The 12,081-nt window shown below is 43.2% G+C and overlaps 1 protein-coding gene across 7 annotated transcripts in view; it reads right to left on the bottom strand.

Annotated features, from left to right (window-relative positions):
* The window catches only part of KIAA0319L (KIAA0319 like), a 126,612-nt gene that overhangs the window by 31,111 nt on the left and 83,420 nt on the right, over positions 1-12,081 (bottom strand). For 4 of the 7 annotated variants that reach the window (XM_024249747.2, XM_024246328.3, NM_001131077.1 and 1 more), the window contains 3 exon segments: positions 8,871-8,968; positions 4,616-4,703; positions 630-722 (listed from right to left, as the gene is read on the bottom strand). In XM_024249747.2, the coding sequence (XP_024105515.1) occupies positions 630-722; positions 4,616-4,703; positions 8,871-8,968 (279 nt within the window). 7 annotated transcript variants of the gene reach the window in all.

The following is a 12,081-nucleotide window of genomic DNA, read 5'->3' as shown; positions in this document are numbered from 1 at the left end:
CAAAACAAAACAAAGAAACAAGCAAATACTGGTGAGAGGATAGGTCTGAAACCTCTTGCACCATACAGTCACAATTAAGGGCAAAGACCCAAAAATCCTCTTATGTCACTCACTGGATGACACTACTCTGAAGAGTAAAATGTTAAGGAGCCCAGACCAGGGTGTGGAGTGCATTCTGTGAGTGTCTCCAGGAGGCGGCTGATGAGAATCTTGTTAGGTAAGTGATGGCTGGGTAAAAGCTCCTCAGTCAGGCCTCCCAATTACTTACCTTGCTATGATTGGAAGGAACGTTGGTTCCCTGAATGAAAAAGGCAACTCCAACTAAGCAAATCTGAAAACCAGTGAGTTTCAACTAAAATCATGCTAGTTACATGCATAATTTCAGTTTCTTACCATCTCAAAGTGGAAATATTACTTCAAATAGGCTACCTGGGGATTTTAAAGAAGGCCTGTCTGGTGTGTTGCTTTTCAGTCAGTTGCTTCAGATGGTTGGCCTTCCCCTAACATGGTCAAGATGACTGGCCTAAACAGAATGCAGACATAGCTGGCCCCAAATCTTCTACTAGAGTTTTCTACCAGAGTACATGGTGAATGTTCTTCTAAAACATCATACTTAGACAAGTACTCACGACTGCCATCAATGACTGTAGAAGTGGTTGGCAAAGAGATCTCCTGGAACTGAGGTGACACGATAGCAATGGGGGGCCGATTCTTACGGGGCTCTGCAAGAAAGTGACCCAAAAGATATTGGGAAAAGGGCTTCAGAAATTACAGGAGCAGGCTGTATCTGAGAGGATTATAAATCAATTTCCATTACATCAGTGGTCCCTAACCTTTCTGGCACCAGGGACCAGTTTTGTGGAAGACAATTTTTCCATGAACGGAGGGTGGGGGTTGGGGGCTGGGGTGCAGTGCGTGGTTTTGGGATGAAACATCCACCTCAGACCATCAGGGATTAGATCCTCAAAAGGAGTGAACAACCTAGATCCCTTGCGTGTGCAGTTCACAATAGGGTTCATCCTCCTGTGAGAATCTAATGCCATCACTGATCTGACAGGAGGTAGAGCTCAGGCAGTAGTGCTCACTCACCCGCCATTTACCTCCTGCTGTGCAGCCCAGTTCCTAACAGGCCATGGACCGATAGCGGTCCATGGCCTGGGGGTTGGGGACCCCTGCATTACATAATTAATGATTGAAGCATCACCACACAGGAGAGTCACAAGACCAGATTGCCATTCTAACATAAGACACTTGGGAGTATAAAAGCCTCTTCCAAATCTGACCATTCCTAAGACCATGCCCTGTGTATTCTTTCAATGCTCATGTGCTATCTAGTTGATGAAAAGTACTACAGCAGCAAGTGACTCCTTTCAGCCAGGCCTGACTAGAGGCAGACAACAAACAAGCTGTGGGCAATAAAGGCCTTGGCAATCAAACCGTCCCTTGGCACAGACTGTGCTGCAAAGCTGATGGGTGGTTTCTCAACCATCCTAGAGCTCACTGTATGTGAACTAACTATGGGTTAAGTGATGGGAAGGTCACAAACCACTCTGGTCCACCCAAATGACTGTGTGCTACAAATCCATGGCCTTTTCTTTGCAAAATGATCAAATGGTCTTGATGCTGATCACATTTTTAAGAAGGTGAAAGGATTATCTTGGCTACAAAGTACAAGGAATGAAAAGAAATCTATTACCAACAAAGAAAAGAGCATTGAGAATTTATGCTGTATATGTACCACTGTTGATATAGTCTGGCTGTGTCTCCACCCAAATCTCATCTTGAATTGTAACTCCCACAATTCCCACGTCATGGGAGGAACCTGGTGGGAGGTGATTAAATTATGGGGGCGGGTCTTTCCTGTGCTGTTCTCATGATAGTGAATGAGTCTCACGAGATCTGATGGTGTTAAAAACAGGAGTTACTCTGCACAAGCTCTCTTTTTGCCTGCTGCCATCCATGTAAAACGTGACTTGCTTCTCCTTGCCTTCCGCCATGATTGTGAGGCCTCCCCAGCCACATGGGACTCTAAGTCCATTAAACCTCATTCTTTTGTAAATTGCCCAGTCTCAGGTATGTCTCTATCAGCAGCGTGAAAACGTACTAATACAGTAAATTGGTACCAGTAGAGTAGGGTGCTGCTAAAAAGATACCCAAAAATGTGGAAGCAACTTTGCAACTGGGTAACAGGCAGAGGTTCAAGCAGTTTGGAGGGCTCAGAAGAAGACAGGAAAATGTGGGAAAGTTTGGAACTTCCTAGAGACTTGTTGAATGGCTTTGCCCAAAATGCTAATAGCAATATGGACAATAAAGTTCAGGTTGAAGTGGTCTCAGGTGGAAATGAGGAAATTGTTGGGAACTGGAGCAAAGGTGACTCTTGCTATGTTTTCGCAAAGAGACTGGCAGCATTTTGCCCCGGCCCTAGAGATTTGCAGAACTTTGAACTTGAGAGATGATTTAGGGAATCTGGCAGAAGAAATTTCTAAAGAGCAAAGCATTCAAGAGGTGACTTGGGTGCTGTTAAAGGCATTCAGTTTTATAAGGGAAGTAGAGCATAAAAGTTCAGAAAATTTGCAGCCTGACAATGCAATAGAAAACAAAATCCCATTTTCTAAGGAGAAATTCAAGCTGGCTTCACAAATTTGCATCAGTAATGAGGAGCTGAAAGTTAATCACCAAGAAAATGGGGAAAATGTCTCTAGGGCATGTGAGAGGCCTTCACAGCAGCCCTCACAGGGGCTGGAGGCCTAGAGGCCTAGGAGGGAAAAATGGTTTCATGGGCCAGGCCCAGGTTCTCAGTGCTGTGTGCAGCCTAGGGACTTGGTGCCTTGCATCCCAGCTGCTCCAGCCATGGCTGAAAAGGGCCAACGTAGAGCTCAGGCTGTGGCTTCAGAGGGTGCAAGCCTCAAGTCTTGGCACTTTCCATGTGGTGTTAAGCCTGCAAGTACACAGAAGTCAAAAATTGAGGTTTGGGAACTTCCGCCTAGATTTCAGAGTATGTATGGAAACACCTGGATGTCCAGGCAGATGTCTGCTGCAGGGGTGGGGCTCTCATGGAGAACCTCTGCTAGGGCAGTGCAGAAGGGAAATGTGGGGTTGGAGGCCCACACAGTCCCTACTGGGGAACTGCCTAGTGGAGTTGTGAGAAAAGGGCCACTGTCCTCCAGACCCCAGAATGGTAAATCTACTGACAGCTTCACTGTGCACCTGGAAAAGCCACAGACACTCAACGCCAGGCTGTGAAAGTAGCTGAGAGGGAGGCTGTACCCTGCAAAGCCCCAGGAGTAGAGCTGCCCAAGACCACAGCAACGCACCTCTTGCATCAGCATGACGTGGATGTGAGACATGGAGTCAAAGGAGATCATTTTGGAGTTTTAAGACTTGACTGCCCTGCTAGATTCTGCACTTGCATGGGGCCTGTAACCCCTTTGTTTTGGCCAAGTTCTCCCATTTGGAACAGCTATACTTACCCAAGCCTGTACCCCCATTGTACCTAGGAAGTAACTAACTTGCTTTTATTTTACAGGCTCATAGGCAGAAGGGACTTGCCTTGTCTCAGATGAGACATTGGGCCGTGGACTTTTGAGTTAATGCTGAAACGAGTTAAGCCTTTACTGTTGGGAAGGCATGATTGGTTTTGAAATGTGAGGACATGAGATTTGGGAGGGGCCAGGGGTGGAATGGTTTGGCTGTGTCCCCACCCAAATCTCATCTTGAATTGTAACTCCCACAATTCCCACGTGTCGTGGGAGGAACCCAGTGGGAGGAACCTGGTGGGAGGTAATTGAATTATGGGGGCAGGTCTTTCCTATGCTGTTCTTGTGATAGTGAGTGAGTCTCATGAGATTTGATGGTTTTAAAAATGGGAGTTTCCTTGCACAAACTCTCTTTTTGCCTGCTGTCATCTACATAAGACGTGACTTGCTTCTCCTTGCCTTCCACCATGATTGTGAGTCCTCCCCAGCCATGTGGAACTGTAAGTCCATTAAACCTCTTTCTTTTGTAAATTGCCCAGTCTCAGGTACGTCTTTATCAGCACCATGAAAATGTACTAATACAACTGTCCACCTTCTCTTAAATTTCTCTGAAAATGCAAAATAAGATTCCTTCCTACTGCACTGTGATCTACCTACAGTGGTTCATTTTAAAAGAATGACAGGATTTTGTTACCAAGGTGAAAGAGACTGGCAGTGTTTAAATGAGGAACTCTGTGTACAAAGGCCCACATCTCTGGAAAGAGATCAGAAAGAGCTGGTCACTTGGCTGGTTCTCCTTCTGCATGCTTCTCCTAGGCTCTTGGCTTCCCTGTGTCTGTTAATTACAACTCATGGTCCCTCTCAGCATGGCCCACTTGAAGAAGTAGTTCTCGGTAGATAAGTTATTGCTTAGGCCACACTGCACTGTGGGCCATGTGTCCAGCTCAGCATTCCAACTAGAGCACTGTTGGAACAAAGTCTGTATTTTGCTATTATAACTATTCACCACATTGAACTAGGAATTGCTGAATAAGTATACTACAAAAAAAATGAGAATCAAAAACCCCAAATCAAATCTCTATCTCCTCAGGAGTCCTGCAGAGGGAGGAAGGGAGACACAGCCAGGGCTGAAAACATACCTGGCTTGACTGTCACGTTCACATAGCCTTCCCCATGGGCATTTTGACCCTCTACAATCACTTTGAATTCATACAGGCCTGGAGTGAGCTGCAGAAGTGAGAGAAGATCTCTTAGACAATCACAAAGAGCAGGAATTACATTTAAAATAAGATATATCTGAACTTTCCCAAGCTGAATCTTTCACTCTTTCCTTCCCCTGTTTCCAAAATGGAAAAGGTAAAGTAGCCTGTAATCCTAGCAATTTGGGAGGAGGCGGGTGGATCACTTGAGTTCATGAGTTCAAGATCAGCCTGGGCAATATGCCAAAACCCCATCTCTACCAAAAATACAAAAATTAGCCAGGTGTGGTGGCACACACCTGTAGTCCCAGCTACTTAGTAGGCTGAAGTGAAAGGATGGCTTGACCCCGGGAGGTGGAGGTTGCAGTGAGCCGAGATCATGTCACTGCACTCCAGCAAGAAAAAGTAAACTAGCTGAAGAGATAAACAATGAACTGGAAAAACAAAAAAACAAACAAACAAAAAACCTTTTAATGTGAATCTTATGACTAGCTGACTCTAGAACAACAGAAGGGATTTCAAATATCTCTGTACTCCCATTTTCTTTTCAGAAGAACATTAAGGGCCCCAATATCCCACTCCACAGAGTTACAAAATTAAAATAATCATCACTTCAAAGAAAAACATTTTGTAAAGATACTAAATAGTTCCCAAATATCTGAATATTTTTCCCTCCTGATTTTTACTAATTTATAAATATAAAAGAAAAAACAACAAAAAAGTACCCAGCATATCACTATCATAACACATCAACTCATCAAATTTCTCCATTTCCTTCTAATCCTTGACCACATATTAAAATAACAGTTGTGTATGGCTCATTCGTTTAACAAACATTTACTGAAACCAAATCATGTACCTGTCATTGTCCTAGGCTTGTAGTTTGGATACGAATAAGGTAAGATCTCTATCTTCAAGGAGCTCATATTTCAGTGGTATTCAAATTTCTAGCTAAAATCGAGGTATCAAACTTTCTATTGTTCTTTCTTCCATTCATTTAGCATGAACACCTTCCCTACTACAATACAATCTTTTTTTTTTTTTTTTTGAGACAGAGTCTCACCCTGTCGCCCAGGCTGGAGAGCAGTGATGCAATCTTGACTCACTGCAACTGCTGCCTCCTGGGTTCAAGTGATTCTCATGCCTTAGCCTCCCAAGTAGCTGGGACTACAGGCCTGCAACACCGTTCCCAGCTAATTTTTATATTTTTAGTAGAGACGGGGTTTTGCCATGTTGGCCAGGCTGGTCTTGAACTCCTGACCTCAGGTGATCCACCCACCTGAGGCTCCCAAAGTGCTGGGATTACAGGCTTGAGCCACCGCACCCAGCCACAATCTTTCTAATATTTATTTTAACGACCACAGAGCAGTGTATGAATAAATGTGTCAAATTTCACATAAGCATTTCAAATTGTTGGATACTTGGGTTGTTTCCAAATTTTTACTATTATGACTAATGCTGTAGAACATCTTCCAGGCAAATGTTTTTGTTTTTTTTTTCTTTCTTTTGAAGTATTTTCTTTGGGTAAATACTAATTGAGCCACAAGTAGCATCTTTGGCTACTTCCTCTTTGTAACACTCTTCTTCTTGGCTTTTATTTCTGTGCTCACACTTTATTTCCTTCAGTTTCCTCTACCCTCCATCCCTTAAATGATGGGTGTTCCCAGGATTCCAACCTCAGCCTGCTTATTTCTTCACTCTGCACACTCTCCCTGGCTGATTTTATCTATTGCTGTGGCTTCAAAAATCATCTATTTGAGGTTGATGTGCAAATACATCTCTCCAGCCCAGACTTGTCTTTTGACCTCCAGTCCCTTTCCCCCAGCTACTAACTGGACAACTCAATTCAAATGTCTCACAGGTACCTCAAACTCACTCTGTCCAAAAATGAATTAATATCTGCAAACTTCTCCTTAAAACTTGCTTCTCCTTCTGTGCTCCTCATTTCAATGAACATCCACCCAGGTACCTAAGCCAAAAAGCTAGAATTATCCTAGACTTCTCTTCCCCAACATCCCCAATCAGTTCATCAATCATCAAATTTTATCAAGTCAAACTCCGTATTATTTTTCCAATCTACTCACTTGTCTCCATCCACACTGCCATCACCTTAGTTCTTAACCACTTGTCATAGCACAATTATTAAAGGCATGGCCTTTAGAGATGGAAAGCTCCAGTTTAAACCTACCATTTAATACCTTTGTGAACTTTGGCCAAATCACTTCATTTCTCCAGTTTTTAGTTTTGTCATTTGTAAAAAAGATAGTAATATCTACATCCTGGGATTGTTACGAAGATTAAAAGAAATAAGTGTATAAAATAATCAGCACTGGGTATGGCACATGGTATGAATTCAATAGGTGGTTTTTATTTTTATTTTTTGAGACATAGTCTCACTTTGTTGCTCAGGCTGGAGTGCAGTAGCATGATCATGGCTCACTGCAACCTCTACCTCCTGGGCTCAAGCGATCCTCTCACTTCACCCTCCTGAGTAGCTGGGACCACAGGCACGTGCCACCACACCCGACTAATTTTTGTATTTTTTGTGGAGTTAGAGTTTCACCATGTTGCCCAGGCTGGTGGTTTTCAGTTTTACTTATTTAGTTCTTTTACTCAGGCTACTACTATTTTACATCTAAATTTTTCAACAGATTCCTCACTGACCTCTATAGTTTGAGTCTTATCTCCTCTAATCTGTAGTCAGGTGATTTTTCTAATCTGAAGATCTAAACGTGTGTTTCTCTTGCTTAAAGCCTTTCAAGGGCTCCATATTCCTTCTGGATAAGATTCAAAGTCCTTAATCCGGCATATAAGGCTTTTGCTCCATCTGGCCCCTGCATCTTTCCAACTTAGTCAGAACCACATATAAATTCCCCTTCCCCCACATTTTCTCTCTCATTTTTGGCCCAGTGGACGTGTTGCTTCTTCTGCTTGAGGTATTATCCCTTCACCCTTTACCTAGTAAGTCAGTCACTCTAAGAAATCCACTCTACCTTTCCAAGGCTTCAATGACCCTCTGCACTGACCTAGTGTACCACCTATTATAATTACCTGCTTCCTATCAGTATCACCTACTAGACTCTATTGTTCTTGAACATTAAAATTATGACTAATTCACTGGTAAATCCCCAATGCCTGCCACATAATCAGTGTACAATGAATAGATGTAGAATGAATGACTAAATGAGACTGCTGGGCCAAAGAATACAAACTTTTTTCTTAGAGGAAAGATCTCACTTTGCCACTTGGGCTTTAGTGCAGTGGTATGATCATAGCTCACTGCAGCCTTAAACTCCTGGGTTTAAGTGATCCTCCCACCTCCGCCTCCTGACCAGCTGGGACTACAGGTATGAACCACCACACCCAGCTAATTTTTTATTTTTTGTAGAGACAGGGTCTCGCCATGTTTCCCAGTCTCTTCTCAAACTCGTGGCCTCAAGCAGTTGTCCCACCCCACCTCAGCCTCCCAAAGTGCTTGGATTACAGGCGGGAGCCACTGCACCCAGCCAAATACAAACATTTCAGAGCTGTCAATAACTGTACGTAGGCTGGGCATGGTGGCTCACACCTGTAATCCCAGCACTTTGGAAGGCTGAGATGGGAGGACTGCTTGAGGCCAGGTGTTCAAGACCAGCCTGGGCAATATAACGAGACTCTATCTCTACAAAAAATACAAAAATTAGCCGGGTATAATGGCATGACCCTGCAGTCTCAGCTACTCAGGAGGCTGAGGTGGGAGGATTGCTTGAGCCTGGGAAGTCAAGACTGCAGTGAGCCGTGATCACACCACTGTACTTCGGCCTAGGTGACAGAGCAAGACCCTGTCTCAAAAAAAAAAAAAAAAAAAGAGAAAACCTATACTGACTCCCACAAAGGCTGAGTCAATGTATGCAGTCATGTGGCCACAAATAACCTAGCTTATCCCAAATTCCAAAATCCTTAAGTTAGCCTTAAAAGCTGTTTACTGTATATTTTCAGCCACCACTACCATGCTGGTATAGTCTTCTTACCATAAATGAAACTTTGAGAATTATACACTAACAAATACTGGATGTCAGCCAGTCAGATTTCTGGAGGATTCATTTCTAAAAGACTGTTGACAACTTAAGTGTAGACAGAAAATTATATGATATTCATTTTAGAAAACAGTCAACTCCTCTACCTTTGCCCTGCAAGTGAAAGGAGGCAAATTCACCTTCGATAGTTTGAGGATTTGGGAATGTTTCCCTTCCATTTCTCCACTGTAGTCTCTAGGATGAGTAATCAGCTGCCAGTCGTAGGTGTAGGTTTCTCCTATAGAAGGGCAGTTACAAAAATCATGAAAACACACACCTACACACAAAGAGGACAGCCACATAGCCTGCCAATAACAAATCTCTTCTGATCTTGACAAGGCTTTAGTTTTTAAGATTTCACCCCAAAGCCTGTAGGGAAACCAAACCATCTGCTGAAAGAAAGAGCAAATTCTGCTGACTCAGCTACAGTTAGGGCTTCTTCCAACTCTCTCCCAACAATGCTTATTCCTGCCCTATACCGACCCTCTCAGGGCCAATCCTCCCTAAAAAATACCAGGTTGCTCATGGTGTAGCATACCACTGAAAATACATGTCCTACCAACCATTATAGATGAACTCATTGGGAACAAAGCCCATTTTCTTGCAAAACTTCTTTTGCAACAAAGAACAGCAATGACTTCTAAATAACATGGTTCAAAAATAGCTTTTTACAGAGTGCTAACAATGCTCGTCTCACTGAGGTCATCACACCCTAGTGACTTAAAAGAGCTACTTCATTCCTGCTGAGCTAAATAACACACTGCAGAAGATGGTAGGGGATGGCCCATTTAAAACAGGCCCAGTGAAATTAATTAAAATCAAATGAAGCATTAAATGGTCCCCATTTACAGGTCAGACTACATCACTAGGTAGGGCAAGGGTAGGATCCTATCTAAATGGCATCCCTCCCCAGAAGAAGTGGTCTTAAATTTTTTTGGATCAAAATGCATTTCTGGTTAGGGAAGGGAGGACTTTGGTAGGAAGGTTTAGTTTAAGTTACTAACCAAAAGTAAAAAAGAAAAAGGGGGAAAGAAAAAAACCTGAAATGCTTAGCAGAGAGTGGTCATCTTTTTCTTATTTCATGAGTTCAAATGTTAAAATCAGTACACAGAACCTAATTCCAAGATATCCTTCATCTGAAGACCAATTTTATTTTATAATCCTGGGAGACAAGATCTTCCTTCCTTCCTTCCTCCTCCAAAACAAGAATTTTTTTGGCTAGTTGTCAGCGCCAACAGCTCTCACAAATGTATATAGTATGTAGTAGTTACGTTACGAGAGGAGACGGAAAGAAGCAGCACAAGCAGGACTTGTACTCAGAGACATTTCTTCCAACTGTAGCTGGAAATTCTTTTCCACATAGAAAACAGTTGGGGAACAGATAATTTTATAATAGCTAAGGCTAGCAACATAAATTTCAAAACAGGACAATATTCCTAGGACAGAAAAGCTCAGGGGATGAATTATGCCTCACAGGCAGAAATATGTTCAAAGGTAGGAACAACTGAGTGTAACTCTGTTACAGTGCTGGTTGCAGTGACTGAGGACAGTCGTTCGTTTGTTTTATTGACTGACTGATTGAGATGAAGTCTTGCTGTTGCCCAGGCTGGAGTGCAGTGGCGCGATCTCAGCTCACTGCAACCTCTGCCTCCCGGGTTCAAGTGATCCTCCTGCCTCAGCCTCCCAAGTGGCTAGGATTACAGGCATGCACCACCACGCCTGGCTAATTTTTGTATTTTTAGTATAAACAGAGTTTCACCATGTTGGCCAAGCTGGTTTCAAACTTCTGACCTCAAGTCAGGATCTGCCTGCCTCAGCCTCCCAAAGTGCTAGGATTACAGGCATGATCCACCACTCCCAGCTGGACAGTGGTTTTGAAAATGGACCTGGAGGGATCCTAATGGGCTGCCATAGGGCAGGAGAGGGATAAAGAGCATGCAGAATTGGTCCTGCCTCATCACCCCCAACCTTTGAAAGTTTGAAACCATCCATCTCACATATCTAATAAAAGTGGGAGAACCTGGAGAGAGGACAGGAGAAAATAATCTATTTCCCTTTTTTTTTTTTTTTTTTTTTAAATGAGATGGAGTCTCTCTCTGTCACCCAGGCTGGAGTGCAGTGGCGTGATCTCAGCTCACGGCAACCTCTGCCTCCTGGGTTCAAGCAATTCTCGCGCCTCAGCCTCCCCAGTGGCTGGGATTAGAGGCACCCACCATCACGCCCGGCTTATTTTTAGTAGAGATGGGGTTTCACCATGTTGGCCAGGTTGGTCTTGAACTCCTGACCTCAGGTGATCTGCCCGCCTCGGCCTCCCAAACTGCTGGGATTACAGGCATGAGCCACTGCGCCCAGCCCTTTTTTTTTTTCTTTTTTTTTGAGACAGAGTCTTGCTCTGTCACCCAGGCTGGAGTGCAATGGCATAATCTTGGCTCACCGCAACCTCTGCCTCCTGGGTTCAAGCGATTCTCCTGCCTCAGCCTCTCAAGTAGCTGGGATTACAGGCACCCACCACCACACCCAGCTAATTTTTTTTGTATTTTTGGTAGAGATGGGGTTTCGCCATGTTGGCCAGGCTGGTTTTGAACCCCTGACCTAAGGTGATCCACCCACCTCAGCCTCCCAAAGTGCCAGGATTACAAGTGTGAGCAACCGTGCCCGGCCAAAGAATCTATTTCTAAACTAACGTGTTTTGAAACACTGATCTACAAAATGATAGTAACCCACAGAAATGTACATGCAAATATGGGTTAGGAAAGAAAATACAGTAGAGCCAAACGTGTCTTTCACAAAAGAATGCTAGTAATCAACAACTCAAGGCAGTCCCTCACCTCCAACTTCAAAGGCCACTAAACCCATTCACCTGAACTTGTCACCAGAGGAAGAAAGGAAAAAGCTTCTCTAGAGGAATGTGAAATGAATTGATAAGGAAACCTCAATTTGAGAGCAGAAATATAGAACAGACAGAGCGTTTTGCTTCTGGAAAAGTACTTTTTGCATTAATATGCTATTTGGTATTAGACCTAGAAATTAAGAATACTGTATTGGAGATGTGTGTACCTAAAATGGAAGGACCCCATCCTAAATAGGGAAGGACATTCTACTTGGCTAACCTTTTAATGAGAATAACATAAACCCAACTCACTCAATTTCCATCAAAGTATGTACCACTCATGTCATAAATACATGACATGAGAGAACCCGTATGTGTTTGTAAGTCAAACTTTGGTATATTAACATATACTTCAAAGGTGAAAGTAATGTTCATATTACAAAAGTTTTCTTAAATAATGAATTAATCATCCATGCTTTATATATTTTATAAACCTGAATTCTGTATATCACATTAGGCTT

The sequence above is a fragment of the Pongo abelii genome, chromosome 1, assembly GCF_028885655.2.
Source record: "Pongo abelii isolate AG06213 chromosome 1, NHGRI_mPonAbe1-v2.0_pri, whole genome shotgun sequence".
NCBI classification, from domain to species: Eukaryota; Metazoa; Chordata; class Mammalia; order Primates; family Hominidae; genus Pongo; species Pongo abelii.
This window is presented reverse-complemented; position numbering and strand designations above follow the sequence as displayed.